Source organism: Penaeus vannamei, chromosome 36, assembly GCF_042767895.1.
Source record: "Penaeus vannamei isolate JL-2024 chromosome 36, ASM4276789v1, whole genome shotgun sequence".
Taxonomy (NCBI): domain Eukaryota; kingdom Metazoa; phylum Arthropoda; class Malacostraca; order Decapoda; family Penaeidae; genus Penaeus; species Penaeus vannamei.
The window spans coordinates 27,675,577-27,695,576 of record NC_091584.1 but is presented as its reverse complement, the minus strand read 5'-3'; the positions used below and the strand labels follow the sequence as shown (position 1 = coordinate 27,695,576).

Genomic DNA, 20,000 nt, shown 5'->3' with positions numbered 1-20,000 from the left:
GCGGCAGCAGGTCGAATGGGCGATAGCTATTGAGCAACTGGTACTTGCTGTTCCAGGGTGACGGACTGCTGTACTTTGGGGGTCTGGGGAACCATCATGCTGAACAGCTGAATGAAGCTTTCGTCGTCTAGCTGTCGCTGTTGCTCCATCTGAAGACGATACATTTGTAGTTCCGCTCGTCGTGCTTCTTCGACTTGTCTTTAAGGTGAATTGCAGGAAGTGGATTAAATGCTGCTGCTCTTTTGGTTAACTAGGCTGTACTACGAAGGGCTGCGTGGGCGTGGGGTGAGAGGGGGTGGGAGGGATGGGGGTACATCATCAGCCTCGCCACTCTGAGCACGTTTGGCCAATAGTCTTTGGTTTGGCTCACCTTTGTCATCACTCTCGTCACCCAAGTTATCCTTTCTGGCTTGGAAAGGGTCTTCCTGAGGCGCAGCCATGTTGATTTGGTGTCAGTAGAGATGTGGTCTTATTCACAGTGCAATGCTCATACAGGTGACAGTTCAGACATACCTTCTGGAGCGTGAAGAGCGAGAGAAAAAAAAATCTTCAGTAATATGGGGTAAGTGCGTGTGTTGCGGGGGAGGTTTTGCGAGTTGGTGGAACGGCCGCGCTCGGTAATGGTGGCTGTGGCGAACGATCCAGTCAGTCACCAATTGGAATTCGTAAAGGATGAATATAGCTCATACACTCTCCGAGCAGGCGGGGGGGAAATGCCGTTACACCTTACAACACTAAGATCTATGAACGAGAACTTGAGGTGGGAACAATGGCCGCGAGGCACAGAGGGGAGCAAATCAGCGCCTTTCCAGTCAGCGTAGAAGGTTGAGGTTGAGAGCAGGTGGAATGAAAGGGATCTTCACTGGAGGGTGTATTAGGGAAGGCCATATGAAACCCTACGAGAGACCCTGTGCCTGCTCTCCTGCTGTTCTCTCCCTGCTCTCCTGCTGTTCTCTCCCTGATCTGCTGTTCTCTCCCTGATCTCCTGCTCTCCTGCTGTTCTCTCCTACTCTCCTGCTGTTGTCTCCTGCTGTTCTCCCGGTCTGCGTTGGGTTCATGTCGTCACTCCGGGGTCACCACTGTATGCGAGGCCCAGGGCGAGGTACTTAAGAACCCTGGGCCCTGAGCAGACAAGAGAAATAATCTGAAGTTGCAAAGAAGACAATTTACAACATGACAAAGAAAAGGGAGAATCCACATTCTCCTAAAGAAGAGGAGATGATGAAGAACAAAGATAGTAACTAGCTAACTAAAGCGAAATATTACTAGGATGTATATAAAAGATGGAGGAACGTAATCCTGACGAGACGTCCCTTATGCAACGAAAGTGTCAAAAGGGAGAGTAGAGTGAACACTTGCGTCTGCTGAAGGGGGAAGGCAGCTGCAGGCCGGTGCCAAAGAGGGAGAGAAGGGACCCTCTGGACTTGAGCATATCGTTGAGACCAGTTCACTTGAGTTCACGCTTAACACTGCATATTCTTCTGGGTTCTTTTGTCAGTAGGTTCTTTGGAACACATATTACAAGTGTTTTATTAAAAGTAGTCACCACAGACGTGTAAGTACAAAATAAGCAGATGCCAGAATACAACAGAGGCTGCCTATGATATCTTCGAGCTCATTCTCTCTCTCTCTCTCTCTCTCTCTCTCTCTCTCTCTCTCTCTCTCTCTCTCTCTCTCTCTCTCTCTCTCTCTCTCTCTCTCTCTCTCTCTAACTGATGGGGTCGGTCCCTGCATGGAATGTCTGAGGGACCATAACTATAATAAGACATAATAAGACAGTATATTAAAATGCAGGCCTTTCTAGTAAAACAAGTTACAATTTACATATGGCCATAGATAGCACACATACACCATAATATAAAATGCAATATAACCACATCTCTACAACCCCCCCACACACACACACATCCACACCCACAACCCACAATAAAACCCCCCCTTCTCACCTTCCCTTCCCAGGCGTGGACTTCGGCATCGTGGTAACCATGGTAACCAGCGGGTGGCTCTGCGACTCTGCCGTACTGGGTGGGTGGCCGCTTGTCTTCTACGTGTACGGCAGCCTCGGTCTGGTCTGGTCTGCGGCGTGGTTCCTCCTCGTCAGCGACTTCCCTCAGACCCATCCTAGGATTTCGGAGGAGGAGAGGAAGTACATCGTGGGGCAGTGTGAATTGAGGAGAGGGGAGGTGAGAGGAGGAGGGTGAGAGGGCTGAGGAGTGGGAGAGGTGGGGAGTCGGGGAGGGGAGGTGAGAGGGGGAGGGTGGGGGTAGGGAGGGGAGTGGGGGTAGGGGAGGTGAGAGGAGGAGGGTGAGAGGGGTGGGGATGGGAGTGGGGGAGGGTGAGAGGGGTGGGGAGGGGGAAGGGGAGGTCAGAGGAGGAGGGTGAGAGGGGGAAGGGGAGGTGAGAGGAGGAGGGTGAGAGGGGGTGAGGATGGGGAGTGGGGTAGGGAGGTGAGAGGATGAGGGTGGGAGGGGTGGGGAGTGGGGGAAGGGGAGGGGGAGTGGGGGAAGGGGAGGTGAGAGGGGGGTAGGGGGAGGAGGGGTGAGAGGAGTGGGAGTGGGGTAGGGGAGGGTGGGGATGGGAGTGGTGTAGGGGAGGTGAGAAGGGTGGGGAGTGGGGGAAGGGGAGGTGCGAGGAGGAGGGTGAGAGGGGAAGGGAAGGGATGGGGGAAGGGGAAGGAGAGGTGAGAGGGGGAAGGGAGGTGAGAGGGAGGAGGGTGGGAGGGGTGGGGATGGGAGTGGGGGAAGGGGAGGTGAGAGGGGTGGGGAGTGGGGGAAGGGGGAGATGAGAGGAGGAGGGTGAGAGGGGTAGGGATGGGAGTGGGGAAGGGGAGGTGAGAGGGTTGGGGGAGTGAGGGAAGGGAAGGTGCGAGGAGGAGGGGACTGGGGGAAGGGGAGATGAGAGGAGGAGGGTGAGAGGGGTAGAGATGGGGAGTGGGGGAAGGGGAGGTGAGAGGGGGAAGGAAAGGGATGGGGGAAGGGGAGGTGAGAGGATGAGGGGTGAGAGGGGTGGGGGAGGTGAGAGGGGGTGGGGAGTGGGGGAAGGGGAGGTGAGAGGAGGAGGGTGAGAGGGGTGGGGAGTGGGGGGAGGTGAGAGGGGTGGGGAGTGGGGGAAGGGGGAGGGAGAAGGGAAAGGGGGAAGGGAGGGGAGTGGTGGGGTGAGAGGGTGGGAGTGGAGAAATTGAGGGAAGGGGAGGTGAGAGGGAGGAGGGTGGGAGGGGTAGGGGAGGGGAGTGGGGTAGTGGTGTGAGAGTGGGGAAGGGGAGGCAGAGGGGTGGGGAGGGGGAAAGGGGTAAGGGGAGGGATTGAGGGAAGGGGAGGTGAGAGGAGGAGGGTGGGAGGGGTAGGGGAGGGAGTGGGGGTAGTGGTGTGAGAGTGGGGGAAGGGGAGGCAGAGGGGTGGGGGAGGGAAAGGGGTAAGGGAGGGAGGAAGAAGGGAGAGGGGAGAGGTAAGGTAAAGAGGAAGGGAGGGGAGTGGCAGTGGGGAAGAGGAGGGGGGAGGGGAAAGGGATAGGGGAAGGGAGGGGAGTAGGAGTAGGGCTGGAGGGGAGGGGAGGCGAGGGAATACAATGAGGGGAGTTAAGGAGAGGGGAAGAGATAGGGGGGGTTGCTCTACTAGGTGTATGTTTTCTTGTGTCTTTTATTTGTTGTGTTTACGTGTTTGCCTTTGAACCAAACATACTTATACGCCTGGCTCTCTGTCTGTCTGTCTGTCAATTTCTCTTTCTCTTTCCCTTTCTCTTTCTTTTCCTTTTCCACTCCCCCCCTCCCCTCTCTCTCTCTCTCTTTCTCTCTTTCTGCCTCCCTCTCTCTCTCTCTCTCTCTCTCTCTCTCTCTCTCTCTCTCTCTCTCTCTCTCTCTCTCTCTCTCTCTCTCTCTCTCTCTCTCTCTCTCTATTATACATGGACAAAGGCATATGAGCGTATATATATGTGTGTATGTGTGTGTTTGTGTGTGTGTGTGTCTGTATGTATGTATGTATGTTTATATGTATATATATGCATGCATGTATGCATTTAGAAAGCCATAAACAAATAAAACAAATAAATAAATCTAAAAAAGAAATCCACGCCACCGCAGACGATACCCATCCCCTGGCGGTCCATGCTGACGTCACTTCCGGTCTGGTCCATCATGGCCGCCCACTTCGGACACAATTGGGGCTCCTTCACCTTCCTTGCCGAGCTGCCTTCCTATCTCAAGAATGTCCACCATTTCGACATCAAGAGCGTGAGTTTAAGGGTCAATTTAGGGGCAGGTGGTGGTTAGGGTCGTGGTTTGTAGTTTGGGGAGAGGTTAGGGGGGGAGAAGTGTTTGTTTTGGATAGATTTATGGACACATACAAACAAATACACACACACAAACAAACAAACACACATACACTCAAACAAACAAATACACACACACATGCAAACAAACAAATACACAAACAAACAAACAATACACACATACAAACAAACAAACACACATACAAACAAACAAATACACATAAACAAACAAACACACAAACAGACACACACACCAACAAACATATACACACACAAAAACACATACATACATACACATATGTATATATATATATATATATATATATATATATATATATATATATATATATATATATTTATATATATATATATATATGTATGTATATATATTATATATATATATATATATATATACACTTACATATATAAAAATGCATATAAATACGTATATATACGTACATACATATGCATTCCCATTCACCTTATCTTTCAACTCCTCCCTCCTTCCTCCTTCCTCCTTCCTCCTTCCTCCTACCTCCTCCCTCCTTCCTCCTTCTTCCTTCCTCCTTCCTCCTCCCTCCTTCCTCCCTCCTCCTTCCTCCTTCCTCCTACCTCCTTCCTCCTCCCTCCTTCTTCCTTCCTCCTTCTTCCTTCTTCCTTCCTCCTTCCTCCTCCCTCCTTCCTCCTCCCTCCTTCCTCCTTCCTCCTTCCTCCTTCCTCCTTCCTCCTCCCTCCTTCCTCCTTCTTCCTTCTTCCTTCCCCAGAACGGCATGCTGTCCGCCCTCCCGTTCCTGGCGCTGTGGTTGTTCAGCTTGGCGTTCAGTTCCGCGATGAACAGACTCCACTCCTCCGGCAGGCTGTCCGTCCTCGCCGTCAGGAGGGTCTCCACGGCTGTCGGTTCGTATTGCGGAGGGGGGAGGGAGGGGGGTGGGGGTGTTTGTGGGTGGGGGAGGGAGATGGGTGTGGGTGGGTGTTTGGGGGGAGGGTTGGGGTGGTGGGGAGGGAGGTGGGTGGGGGGGTTGTGGGTGGGTGGGTGGGGGGGGGTTGAGTGTTGGTGTGTTGTGTGTTCGTAGGTGTGTGTGTTGTGGGGGGGGGGTGTTTGTGGGTGTGTTGATGTGTGTTTGTTGGTGTGTGTGGGGGGGGATGTTTGTGGGTGTGTGTTGATGTGTGTTTGTTGGTGTGTGGGTGTTTAGGTGTGTGTTTGTTTGTGTTTGGGTGTATGTTTGTTGGTGTGTGTGTGTGGGGGGGGGGTGTTTGTGGGTGTGTGTTGGTGTGTGTTTGTTGGTGTGTGTGTGTGGGGGGGGGGGGGTGTTTGTGCGTGTGTGTTGATGTGTGTTTGTTGGTGTGTGGATGTTTGGGTGTGTGTTTGTTTGTGTTTGGGTGTATGTTTGTTGGTGTGTGTGTGTGTGGGGGGGGGGGGGTGTTTGTGGGTGTGTGTTGATGTGTGTTTGTTGGTGTGTGTGGGGGGGGGGGTGTTTGTGGCTGTGTGTTGGTGTTGTTGGTTGGTGTGTGTGTGGGGGGGGGTGTTTGTGGGTGTGTTTTATATGTTAGTGTGTCTATTTGTGTGCGTGTGTTTGGGTGTGTGTTAAGGTGTGTATTTGGGTGTTTGGGAGGACTGGTGAGGGGGGGGGGGTTGAGGTTGAGGTCCCCGAGATCTGTATGCCAACCCATAGGATAGTGATAATAATAATGATAATGATAATATTGATTATAACATTCATACCATAAATATTGATAATGATAAACACCAATGATAATAATATTGATAATGTTAACAGCAATGATAATAATATTGATAATGATAACAGCAATGATAATGATATTGATAATCATGATAATATTAGTAATAATGACAGTTATGATAATAAACACAATAATAACAACAACAACACTAATGATAATAATAAAAACAATGATAGGAACAATGACAATAAAAATAAGACGAGAATAAGGATATGAATAAGAAAGAGAATGACATTAATAACAGCAATAATGGTATCAACAACAATAACAAAACCAGGACAATAATTATAAGAACAAGAAAATTAATCACAGTAACAACAACAATAACAAAACAAAAAACAACAACAACAATAACAAAAAAAAACTGATAAAAACAAGAAAAAGAATCACATTAACAACAATACCAAAACCAAGAAACTAACCAACTCCCCCCTTCATCCCCCCCCCGTCCCGCCTCCCAACCCCCCCTTCAGGCTCCCTCGGCCGCGCCCTCGGCCTCCTCGCCCTCTGCTTCGTCGGCTGCGACAGCGTGGCGGTCATGGCGGCCGTCTGCGCCTCCGTCGGTTTGGGCGGGTCGGCGTACTGCGGGTTCATGTGCTCCCACCAGGACCTCGCCCCCAACCTGGCCGGGTCGCTCATGGGCCTCTCCCTCAGCGTGGGCACCGTGCCGGGGTTCCTGGCGCCCCTGCTCAGCGGCCTCGTGCTCAGCGGGGATGTGAGGAGGGCGATGGGGGGAGGGCGGGGAGGGAGGGTGGGATGTGTGTGTGTGTGTGTGTGTGTATGTATATATTATATATATATATATATATATATATATATATATATATATATATATATATATATATATATTTATATATATATATATATATATATATATATATATGTGTGTGTGTGTGTGTGTGTGTGTGTGTGTGTGTGTGTGTGTGTGTGTGTGTGTGTGTGTGTGCGCGTGTGTGTGTGTATGTATGTATGTGTATAATGTATTCTGAAATTGTTTGTATCGACATTACCTTTGATAAATTTACATTCTTAAACAGTCTTTCTGATTCACATTTTTCCACTGATTTCCATTTTTATACATTTTTCACTTTAATAAATGTTTAAAATATATTTTTTCTCTCTCTCCATTTACTCATACTTACATATTTATACTTACGTATTCATATTAACCTTCTAATAGCTATTTCTTTCTGCATTTTCGACCAAGCAGCAGACCCTAGCCGGCTGGAGAACCATCTTTGTCGTCTCTGCCTGCATGTCCCTCGTCACTGGAGCAATTTACGTCGTCTTCGTCACGGCAGAACAGCAGGCTTGGAATTATGTGGAGGAGAAGGCACAGCCGGCAGAGGAAGGTGAATGGCTGTTGGTGTTGTTGGTGGTGATGGTGGTGGGGGTGGGGGTGGTGGTGGTGGGGTGGGGGGTTTTGGGGGTGGTGGTGATGGGGGTTTTGGGGGTGGTGGTGGTGGGGGTGATGGGGGTTTTGGTGGTGGTGGGGGTGGGGCTGGTGGGGGTGGTGGTGGTGGTGGTGGGGGTGGGGGTGGTGGTGATGGGGGTTTTGGTGGTGGTGGGGTTGGTGGTGGGGGTGGTGGTATGGGTGGGTGGTGGGGGTGGTGGTGGTGGTGGTGGTGGTGGTGATGCATTAGGTGTTATGATGGTCGCCTGTAATTAGTGTTGTTTATCCGAGTATTATGAATGTATGATATGGATGTGTGTGTGTGTGTGTGTGTGTGTGTGTGTGTGTGTATTTGCGTGAATGTATATGAATATATTCGTCTGTATGTGTATATCTGTGTATTTATAAACACATACACCCACCAAAACATCAAACCTAACACTTCCCTTTCTACCCCTCGTCATCAGCTCAAAAACACGTCAAGAACACGTTACCAGGAGAGACAGTCCACACTCCGGGAGAGACAGGACCGAGTGGAGAACCTGAAGGACAGCTTGTGGCTTCCTTCACCTCGACTCACTCAGGAGACCAGGATCCAGATTGTGTCACGACGCATATTTGATATCCTTTTGAAATACTGACAGATGCTGTATAATGTACTTAAGAATTTTGCAGCAGGAAGTTCTGACATAACGTTATGATTTTATACCCAAATTTTACATATAACATTTTAAATATAATTTTAAATATAACATTATAACTGCTCACACACTCTGTATATTCTATTTAAGCAGGAAGTTCTAACATAATGTTATAATGACTAACACACTGTATATTGTATTTAAGCATTTACAGTAAAGAATTCTGATATAGCATTTTAATTACTGAAACTCTGTACTGTCTACTTGATTTTACAGCATGGAATTCTAATATAGTGTTATAGTTACTGACTCACACTGTATATAAGACGATTCTCATTTTTTGGATAAAAATTGCCTTGCATTGATTTAGTGTTTATATATCTATAGGTTATAGATGGACAATCAATCTGCACAAAAGTAGGTCACGAGACAACATTCAGTTACCCTTTTTTATTCTGATTACTTTTGTTGAGAGAAATGTACAGCATTATAACACTGTCTGAATGTACAGTATTATAACACTGAATGCAGCTACGGTGTTATGGTTCAAGCATGTGTAGCGAGAAAATAAGAAAATTGACAAATTAGTACAAAGAACGGAGTACTAGTGTGTTGAAATGTGAGTTTTGGGTCCGTAGACTTCTGTATATTTGCCTTAATTACAATATCGTATCTCCGATAAACCAAACTATTAATTTATTTCAATCACACACGCAGGTTTTATTCATTGTTTTATCTGCGTTGATTATAATTTTATGACTGTCTTTTTATAGCTTATTTGAAAGTAAAAAAATATATAATTAATCATAACGAAAATGTTCTCACACTTTTGATCCGAACATTTGTTGGATTCATACTTTTGTCAATCTTTGTACAATAAAATGAGAGATATAAATAGCATTACGATCCTTTTTTTTCCATTTATCTCTTTCCTTTCTCTTAATCATATGGATAAAATGGCATCCTTCATTAAATACGCAAGAATCAGTAAAACTATCTGAGAGAGAGAGAGAGAGAGAGAGAGAGAGAGAGAGAGAAAGAGAAAGAGAAAGAGAAAGAGAAAGAGAAAGAGAAAGAGAAAGAGAAAGAGAGAGAGAGAGAGAGAGAGAGAGAGAGAGAGAGAGAGAGAGAGAGAGAGAGAGAGAGAGAGAGAGAGAGAAAGACAGAGACAGACAGACAGACACTGAGAGGCTGACATTTATGAAAGTGTATAATCACATAAACATGTATTATTTTGATACATTTTATTACAACAATATTTAAACATTATCTCTATTACATATTCAGATCACTCTGTAGAACTGCTTAACACTGTCTTGATTTGTGTAAAAAAAAATAATAACATGAATATCTCAATTATTATTCCAATCACAGTACAACACTGACAGAGCACATATACAGTTACCCTTGGTTTGCTTGTAATTACAATATATCACCTGGGATCAAATAAAACATCAACAGCCACGTAACTAAGGACAACTGGCTCTTAACAGGTAACAAGACACTAAATTCTTCTCTTTTTACTTTTATCACGATGGGATTTATTTTGGCATATATTTTTTTCTTATATGTGGATATACCCATACATACTTGAGCTGTGTTATCTTTCTTTTAAAATGGGCAGCTAAAACATGGATGATATTTTTTTCCAATCTCCTGTACAAATGGCAAACTTTTATTCCAATTCTATCCAATTTGATTACTTGGGTTAAATTAACCTAAATAAAAAATATATTCATAATTTCTTTCTTCTAAAAACGGCAACATAATGCATAATGGTAATGTTCTCGCCAAAATTATTCTACATTCATATAATCCTTAATATGCATGTAGGTAAATGATATGCTGCATGATATATGTAACTCAACTACCACATAATTTCTATTCATGTTGATACACGGAACTGGGAATCTCCACGGTAGCATTCTGGGGTCGTGTGCTACCGCTGATTTTGGCACGAGAAATGTACAATGTCTCCGTTAGGGTACCAAGCAAAAGCACTGAAATGAGAAGAAAAGACACAATATTAGACAATGCAATAGTAATTCGCTAAGTAGGTAATAGACAAGCACTGACTACACTAACTACATGCCACAAAAACTGATACACTAAGACATATGAAGAAAAAATCAAATCGCAATCCAAGATAAGTAGTAAATTTTTGATGAGAGAATATCAAAGCATTAATCACACATAAATTGTATGATTTTTCATTTTCTTTCACATATTATCTACATATATCAGAAGTTAGACAGAAAGACTTCTAACATCTAAGCAAATAAAACGATATTACACAACTAACTGCATCCACATTTAACGTCATTTCACTTTTAAAATCAATCAAAACCCGCACATGAACTCACCTGTGTTTTGTAAACCTCTTTCTACATACAGCACAGTAGGTAAACTCTGAGAGGGGAATCTTCAAACTCTGGCAAGATACAAGTTCTTCACTTGTCTGAAACAAGTAAAGCACACCATTAGATATTTTTTCTCCTTTTTTTCAATCCCTGGTCAGTATCATCTTAAAATCACACATAGCATAAATCTAAAAATTGGGATATGAAGGTAAACCGACTTTTTCATACTCCTGCTTATGTCTCTATTATCTCTACTGAATCTGCTATCCGAGAGATGAATAAAACAAAACTGAATTAAGAATACTACCCTACTTGGTAAACTGCAATGTTGCATACATCACACAACCAATAACTTATTTACCATTTAATCAATAACTTATTTACCATTTAACACAATTATAATCATCCTAGCAATAACAATAACTATCATAATAATAACAAGAACACAGGAAACTTTACCATTACAGGATTCATGGAAGAGCAATACGTTACACTGGCAACAAGAGCTTCCCTCACTTACCTGGAGTTTCAGTGACTGAGTCAGTCCACGCGCTATTTGTTTTTGTCTGCGTATTGTCCCGGCATGGCTTAAAGACGCATGGATGAATGGTTTTAACAGCTTTATTGTGACTGCATCAGGGAGTACTTTTAAAGCCTGCAATAACAACAGTTTTAGTTAGGACTGAAACTAAATTGTTTATTTATCTATATACCTATCTCTAAATTCATTAATCTATCTAGAAATTCTTTTTTCAACATTATGATAACCCAAACATCAGTTTTACAGGCAAGTGTCTCCTTATCCAATTTTTAGAGAAAAAAAAAGAAAAAGAAAAACAATGGAGAAAGACAGAAAGATAGAAAGATAAACAGAAAGAAAGAAAAAAGGACAGAAAGAAGGAAAGAACAAAAGAATGAAAGAAAAAAGAAGAAAAGAAAGAAGAAAAAACATTCACAGGAGAAGAGAGAACATCATACGACTGGTATCTCACCTGTCCTAAATCGATACAGTGAAGGTAATTCTGAAGAAGCTCTAGCACGGCTTCGACCTGAGTCTGTTGTGACTTCTGAACTTTGAAGGGAGAGCTTCCTGGGCTTCTGGAGTCTGACTGACTGACTAACAGCTTTAGAAGTAGCAGATACACCTTCAAAAGAAAAGAAAGAAAAAAAATAAAAAACATTTACAAAAATCCTAGTCACTGTCTCACTGTCTCACTGGAAAGTTTATACAGTAAAACATTCTCCAAATACATTTAAAATAAAAGTATAGATTATATAAAAAAAAAAAAAAAAATGAAGGTAGACTTTTAATGGTTAAAAGAAAGGTTTACGATATGTTATCAGTGTTTCAAAAATATCTAAACAGTTTCTTTAAAAAATTTCGAAGGGTGGAGTAAAGAGAATTCAAAAGGGTTTGCAGAAAATAAATGTGAAGATCTCAATACAAGAATGACATTGATCAAATACCCAACATTCTGCTTTCAGTGTTTTCATGGAAAGTTTTCCCAATGATTACAGTGCCCATGTGAAAAGAGGTCGGCAGTCTTACCAGAAATGCCCGTCTTTCCCACATTACATCATCACTTCATATCATCCACACCATAAAATTCTAATAACTCTCTCACTATCGTCAAGAACCAGGAACTAATTATCTCTCACAGTTTCACTAACCTCATTTCCAGGCCCAGAAGACGTGTAATGTTTCTGGCAGTATCCGAGGGCTGCCTGCGTGTCCTTGAGTGTGAGAGTGTAAATGGACAACGCCTGATGGTGCTGACCTAGACGACCAAGTAGAACTGCGCGCTCCTCGTGTAGATCTGGTGGTACGCAAGATATTCATTTTATCATTACTTGACTGGCTTACTTTTGTGAACCGTAAGTGTAATCAGGTTTGGTTTTCTGTTTCTCATTAAAAACAGATTAGTCATTAAAACAATTTCTTTAGCGGATTTAGATCAATATAAGAAAAAATATCAATAAAACAGCATACACAATTTATCAACTTATTAACCTTCTGTTGGCTAAGCAGTATAAAAAAACTATATCTCTAAGATAAAGTTCAAATTAATACAGTCAACTCCACTCACATTTCTATTTATACTGATTAAAAGCTGCAAATATTTTTTTACGACCTGCACAGATTAACCAAACAAATAAATGGATATCAATCGACAAAATCTATCAACATTTGTCAATCTTACATAACATGAACTTGCAAAACTGATATCTCAGTTAACATTAACTTCCACAAAGAATATAGCATCAATTAAATCATAATTATCATAATTACAACTATTATTCATAGTAATTGTGCAGGCATTAAAAGAAGCAAACACCTTGCATCCAGCAGAAACTATATAGGACCTGGCCATTCCATATAGTAAAAACTATCTACTATAGCATCTATCTTGGCCCTTTCATTCAGTAAAATCAATCTGTGACAGCATCTACCTTGACAAATTCATCAAGTAAAACGTATCTACTATAGCATCTACTGTAGCTATTTCATTCAGTAAAACGTATCTACTATAGCAACTACCTTGGCCATTTCATCCGGTAAAACCTATCTCCTACAGCGTCTTTCTTTCACTAACGAATAACTTACTGTCATAAGGGAAATGCACGAGGAGTGTAGCTGCTGTGTAGTACTCAGATTCATTGAGGAACTTTAGGAGCTTCTCTTGATATTTTTTTCTTCTTTCCTTTTCCTGAAAAAAGAAGAAATTATTTGTCTTTCATTACTATGGCCCCTGTAAGTCAAATGTTCTGCCAATACCCTTCATTTGCAAACAGATTTCTCCTTTCCTTACAGGTAGTATCAATTGATCAACAAAAAATTACATAATAAATATACTAAAGAAGCATAACTTCATGCCTGTGCTGGGTAGACTGACTTATTCTAATATATGCCTTTTGCAATAGTATACCACTAAGCTGAAAAATAAACACACATATGCACACACACACACCAGCACACACATGACTGCAAAAACACATACAGGAAGGCAGGCATGCGCATGCGCGCGCACGCACACACACACACACACACACACACACACACACACACACACACACACACACACACACACACACACACACACACACACACACACACACACACACACACACACACACACACAACAGTACAACACACACTAAATATTGAAATCTTATCAACCTTACACACCAAATTCAATACAAAAGCAGAACCTCACCTCTTCTTGATTAGCTGGGTCGCTGGAGGCAAACGGAGCAGTTATGATGTCCCTGTACTGGTGTATCAACTCGTTGTGTAATAACGGTGTTGTGTCATCCCATTCTTGTATCACATGTTCCTGTTTGGGGAAGACCAAGCATCAGAATTTTTATAATTTAGAACAAAAACTTGAATTTTGCTTATGTCATATTAATGAACAGCACTGTTCCATTGATTACGTTGAAGGAGAAATTTAAATGACTGAACAGGCATTCCCTACAGACTAAACTATGTCATAAATTTCATTAATACTTAATGTACATACTACTTCTTACTTGGAGTCTTATCACACTAATATAATGGACATTAATACTTAATGTACATACTACTTTTTACCTGGAATCTATTCACACTAATATTATGTAAGAAGAACTCCTGTCAGCAAGTAATATTTCACAAATACTTTCAAAAATATCAGAAAAAGGATATTTTTTCTTAAATATCATGAATAAAGATGCTAATTTCCTAATTCAAGGACTAACAAGAGGCAAAATCTAAGCAACACTATACTTTTTAAAATATCACCAAAAGTGGGTACTCCATTATGGTTTTGTTTTATCAACTTTCTTTACACATAAGTGGTTCCACAAGCAATTTCGTCACCAAGTCAAGTGGCCTACAATCCCTACAGGATGTCAGTTGTATGCGACAAGACGTCAAGCTGCCTAGAGTCTAACAAGTACAAACAGACAGCAACATACAATTATCATTATTAAAAAAGTTGATATTGTTGTCACTGCTATTTTTTATTTCTTTTTAAGGAATGGGGTAAACAACTATGGTCACTTTGTAGAGCCATTAATGAGAAAAAAAAATTGATAAAACACAACCATAGTGAGATGAATGGGAAACAAACAAGCAAATAGCAATAATATGGTAAAAATATCCTCATTAAGGATAATGATAACAATGATAATAATAAAAACAGAGAAGAGACATCAAACATGGTTCTCTTTTCATGTTCAACAAAAACAACTAAATTTTACTCAACCACAGTGGCTGATTACATACCAGATAAGGAATGACGAGAGATTTCTCCGCCTTCTTGAGGAAATTTAGCACCTTTGGTCTCGGCAATTGGTCAACTTCTCCGGATGTGGACTTATCACCTACAAATATCTTAAGGCCATCTTCAGGGTGAGATTTCAAAACCCAGCCTCCGTACTCGAATATCAAATCAATGTGTTGTGGACCTGAAAGAAAGTGTGAGTCCATAAGAGTGCGTAATATTAGGTGTCATAATAGTAAAGCGATATGGAACGTAATCTCTTTTCTGCTCTGTCACTCTCAATGATGACTGACCATTATAAAAGTCAGCAAACCGGATAACAGAAACGTATGGTTCGTCAAATAACATCATTACCTAAGTGCTGAAGGTACGCCACAGTATGGTGATGCCCATACAGTGGGGAATCTGGTCTCTTTGCGTGACGAATCATCAACTGGAGAGCACGCTGGTGAAGGCCTCTGGTCTGGAGCAACAGCACTAGCTCTGGATACTTGTGTGCATGACGCAAGACACGCTCTCCTTCTACTACGCTCACCCGACTGTCTCGCATTCGCAAAAGTGACTTCACGAGGGTGTCATTGGTCTGAAAGTAGAATATAAATCTTTGTATTTCAGGACGGGAAGTTTATCATCTCTCATCAACAGCTATAATGATAATAGTAATATCAACGACAATAATAACATCAAAACTGAAATTGAAATCTAGCAAATCTTGTACATTATTTTCCCCTCTATTTTCTGGAAAGGATTACGAATATTCTTCATTTCGGTCTTCTTTTAGATACTGACATTGTTCAATGATCCCATAAAAAATATCATATCCTTAAAATGGAAAAATGATAGGAAAGCTGTTCTTATGAGTGCTTTAGAATTTAACTGATTCCATAGAGAGCACATCCAGATACCTGTAAGTAGCATTTCAGAAGCGTTGTGTCAATTATCTGGAGCTTCTCATGCCTTGACTTAATGCTCGTTGCGGCAGAAGGGTATTTGTTATCACACACTACTTCACTCTTCTCACCCTTGTCACTGTCACTCCCAACAAGTTGGTGCCTTATCTGTCAAAATATCCGTCATTTGAAAATGTTAGATAAGAAAAAAAAACTTACTTTTTACCAGACCTATTTCCAATACATTCCATTGTCTTTGAGTATTAAAAGAATGATAATATGGTACTACATATACCAGGACAAAAGAAATCAAGGAACTTAATCAATTGGCAAATGAAAAATACAAAAGAAATGCCAAAATTCTGAAAAGCTGAATATGCCGCTAGACATCTAAGACTAACAGTATTTGGAAAATCTCCGCCACTAACCTCGAGCAGGAAGTGCACCAGGGCTTGGAGAGCTTTTTCGAGGTCTGCCCCACTCAGGGTTGGCAAGGGGTACGGATACTGTAGTCGGTTGCGGTATTCTTCTGGTACCATGTCAGGGAACATACCAATAACAAAGGGTAACTCTGAAAGATGAGATAAATAGTGGTACCAAGAGTAGTAGTAATGTTAGAGGTATTAGAAGATAGTGAATGTACAATATTCATCGATGTCACCCAGAAACCTGAACTATATATTTACTAAAACCCATGAAATAATGAATTATAAACATGGATATAAATCACTGACAACAAATACAAGTTTAAATCTAAAAAATAATAACCTATCAGTTTTCCCTGAATATCACAAATACTAATAGTCAAAAAATTCTGGAAAACTATGCTTCTACTCTGTGTAAATCCCTCATCACTCGTTAACATTCTCAAAAATACTTATCGGGCAAGCGACTCATAACAATCACCTATATTAAGCGTCAAGAAAAGATTCATAGCCTCTTGGTAATTCTTGCTGCAGAAAAGGTGGATGGCTTGCAGATGCTGAATGTGCTTCTTCATCTGACACTTTGCATCGTCAGCCTCATCCCAAACGTCCTGAAAAGAACCACATTAAAATACCTCAAAATAACAGCATTCCAAAGATTCTGCTCGGTAAATACCATTTGACAAAATGCTAAAATACAGTAGTTTTAGCAAAATCATAACTTTCCTTAAATTGCAAACATAGAAAGACCAAAGTTCTATGTAAGTGTCTCAGGAGAGTTTGATTTGACAGACCGAATGTCATTACTTACAACCAGTTTTAAAGCTAGGCCAAACTGCTTCTCGGAAAGCAACTGGGGAATTTGCTGATTAACAGGTATCGCGTGGAGACACCAAACATGGGATGTTGACGCTACATACACCTGCCCCTTTCCTCTGCAAGGATAAACAGAAAGATTCAAAAAATAATTCTAATAATAACTCACAAAGTAAAAATGTCAAAATAATAGTAGAAGTGAGAGCTACATTATTCTTTCATAAATATACTATTTCATATTCCAATCCTATACTCCATGTGCTTTTGGAGACATCATAAAAATAGTTTGACTGCATACCAACATCTTCCTTCAAGATAATTTCAAAACCTTTGCACAACCATCATCTGCTTCAGGAAAATTTCAAAACATTTCGCGAGCTTCTTTCATACTCACTTAGCTGTCTGGGCAACGGCCAGTAACCTCGGCTTCTCAAGATTCAAGGACTGCACAGTATGCTGGGGCTCTGGAGTTTTAATTTCTATCGTCTTTGGTAAGATTGCCACTAAATAGGGCTTGTCATAAGCTGAAAGATATTACAATCTTATATTAGTACATTTACAAGTTTATTCACTTTCTGTCACACAATTCATCTACACTCTCTCTTTCTCATTCTTTGTCTTTGAGAAGATTGTAAGCATATTTTCATTTCTTGTCTTCTGATGATCATGAGAACATTGTAATTCCATAATCAATTTATAACTTGGTAGGACTATTAATAACTATATATGATATATAAACTGACATTTTTCAAATATGTAATGGTATAAAGATGGTGAAAATGATGATAATAACAATGATCATGATGATTCTGAATCCAATGATTTTGATAATAGAGATAATTATGATATAGACAACAGAGATGATGATGATGATGATGATGATGATGATGATGATGATGATGATGATGATGATGATGATGATGATGACGACGACGACGACGACGACGACGAAGATCATCATAATGACCAACATAATGAAAATGACAAAGCAAATGATAATGATAAAACCAATCATGAAACTAATAATAGTACCAACAATAGCACTTGACAATCAAACAAATGCAAAACCTACCCATAGCTAAAGGCTGTTCAACCCATTTCAGAGTGTAGTTGCAAGTTGCATTTCCTTCTGCGTCGACGAATATGCTCTCCTTGTCGTGGGCCAGAGCCAGCTGCCCTCCATCTTCCATGCGTGCAATGAGGGGCTCCTGACTTCGGCCGGTTGCGAATAATTCTTTCTGTTCTCCTGTGAGCTGGTTGTAATAGGGTGGGACTGTTACTAAGTGCATAAATGAGAATTTCAAGAGAGAGTTATATAATCAAATACAGAGAAAGAGAGAAACGGAGAGGAATGGGAGAGAGAGATAAAAGAAAGGGAGGGAGAGACAGAGAGAGATAAAATAAAGGGAGGGAGAGACAGAGAGAGATAAAAGAAAGGGAAGGAGAGACAGAGAGAGAAAAAGACAAAGAAATAGAGATAAAGAAAGAGACATGGACAAAGGAAGAGAAAGACAAGAGATGAAGACAGCCAGATATAGAGACACAGACACAGAGACAAAGACAATCAGAAAATGAGAGAAACCTATACAAACTAAGAGAAGAGAAAGACAGCGCAACAGACAGTAAAGACAAGCATGATATATCATGTATAGGCATATATTATACCATCAAAACAAAACAAAATGAAAGTCTACCTTCACAAGCCAATATTCATGCTTGAAAGCCACTGCAATGGCTTCCATGCACCAAGTAAGTGCTCGCGGAACATCGGGGAGAGCCAAGTCCTCTCGTAACTGGTGAAACTGTCTGGCTTTCCAGTAAAATAACTGCAATTTCCGTCTAACTGCCACGACCAAGCGAACTGTTACAACTGCTTCTCCCGTTAAGGATATATGATGCTGGAATGAATTACGTAAACTGATAAGGTGAAATGATATGAATGCTAATAATCATGACACAACTACAAATAATACCAATAAAAACAATCTAATAACATTATGAGATACCCACAGACCCATCCATCCATCTATATCATAAGGTTCATTACATTTCTACTATAAACAAAATGAGACACGTTCCTAATACCTTAATGTCAAGATCAAACGCTGTTGCTCCTTTTGTCTGGGTTAAGGTTGATAGAAGAGGCAGGTTGAAGACCGTCAAGTCATGTACACTTACAACATTGTCTGGAAAAAGAGTAATAATAATAATAACAACAACAACAAAAATAATAATAGTAATTATAATGATAATAATAATAATAATAATAATAATAATAATAATAATAATAATAATAATAATAGTAATAACAACAACAATAATAATAATAATAGTAATAATAATAATAATAGTGATGATGATGATGATGATGATGATGATGATGATGATGATGATGATGATGATGATGATGATGATGATGATGATGATGATGATGATGATGATGATGATGATGATAATGATGATAATGATGATAATGATGATGATGATGATGATGATGATGATGATGATGATGATGATGATGATGATGATGATGATGATGATGATGATGATGATGATGATGATGATGATGATGATGACAATAATAATAACAATAATAATAACAATAATAATAACAATAATAATAACAATAATAATAACAATAATAATAACAATAATAATAACAATAACAATAGTAATAATAATAATAATTATAATGCTAATAATAACAATATCATCATCATCATCATCATCATCAAAAAATAACACTACCAATAATAATAAGAAAATAACAATAATAAAGAAGCAATAATAATAATGATAATAATGACAATTTTAAAAATTATAACAATAACAACAATAACCATAAAAATAATAAAAATATATTTCTGACAACAAATAACAATGATACTACTAATAATAGCATCAACAGTAATATAATGAATGTGATACTGGTCCAATAATGATAATGATAACATATAGGTAATGATGGCAAGAATCATAATCACAATTTCAATTTCAATTTCAAAGTGATTTGAGTCTAGATAATAATTAGTCAATATAGCCTCTCGTACTGTGGCTTGAATCACAGTAATATATTTATATGTATCACTAAAAACAAATTAATATAATAATAATAATAAAAGATTTAAAAAAGTGATGTACAAGTATCCAATAACACGAAACATCAAACATATATTTCTTAGTTCTCCACCTACCTGAAAGGGA

At 40.5% G+C, this 20,000-nt stretch overlaps 2 protein-coding genes across 2 annotated transcripts in view; one reads left to right on the top strand and one right to left on the bottom strand.

The window, feature by feature from the left end:
• The window catches only part of LOC113813714 (sialin), a 12,994-nt gene extending 4,080 nt beyond the window's left edge, over positions 1-8,914 (top strand). The window contains exons 5-10 of the mRNA XM_070114941.1: positions 1,960-2,183; positions 4,076-4,225; positions 5,028-5,160; positions 6,480-6,721; positions 7,217-7,358; positions 7,867-8,914. Coding sequence (XP_069971042.1) covers positions 1,960-2,183; positions 4,076-4,225; positions 5,028-5,160; positions 6,480-6,721; positions 7,217-7,358; positions 7,867-8,021 — 1,046 coding nt within the window. The 3' untranslated portion in view covers positions 8,022-8,914. The remainder of the gene's footprint in view (positions 1-1,959; positions 2,184-4,075; positions 4,226-5,027; positions 5,161-6,479; positions 6,722-7,216; positions 7,359-7,866) is intronic.
• Positions 8,915-9,269: 355 nt separating this feature from the next.
• Positions 9,270-20,000, bottom strand: part of LOC113813712 (vam6/Vps39-like protein) — a 12,418-nt gene continuing 1,687 nt past the window's right edge. The window contains exons 2-19 of the mRNA XM_027365756.2: positions 19,991-20,000; positions 18,882-18,982; positions 18,491-18,694; positions 17,869-18,049; positions 17,191-17,320; positions 16,792-16,915; positions 16,462-16,591; positions 15,984-16,126; positions 15,571-15,723; positions 15,020-15,248; positions 14,668-14,849; positions 13,616-13,735; positions 13,006-13,108; positions 12,072-12,217; positions 11,393-11,545; positions 10,921-11,055; positions 10,404-10,498; positions 9,270-10,040 (exon numbers count right to left, since the gene is read on the bottom strand). The exon at positions 19,991-20,000 is cut by the window's right edge and continues 164 nt beyond it. Of these exons, the coding sequence (XP_027221557.2) occupies positions 9,980-10,040; positions 10,404-10,498; positions 10,921-11,055; positions 11,393-11,545; positions 12,072-12,217; positions 13,006-13,108; positions 13,616-13,735; positions 14,668-14,849; positions 15,020-15,248; positions 15,571-15,723; positions 15,984-16,126; positions 16,462-16,591; positions 16,792-16,915; positions 17,191-17,320; positions 17,869-18,049; positions 18,491-18,694; positions 18,882-18,982; positions 19,991-20,000 (2,400 nt within the window). The 3' untranslated portion in view covers positions 9,270-9,979. The remainder of the gene's footprint in view (positions 10,041-10,403; positions 10,499-10,920; positions 11,056-11,392; positions 11,546-12,071; positions 12,218-13,005; positions 13,109-13,615; positions 13,736-14,667; positions 14,850-15,019; positions 15,249-15,570; positions 15,724-15,983; positions 16,127-16,461; positions 16,592-16,791; positions 16,916-17,190; positions 17,321-17,868; positions 18,050-18,490; positions 18,695-18,881; positions 18,983-19,990) is intronic.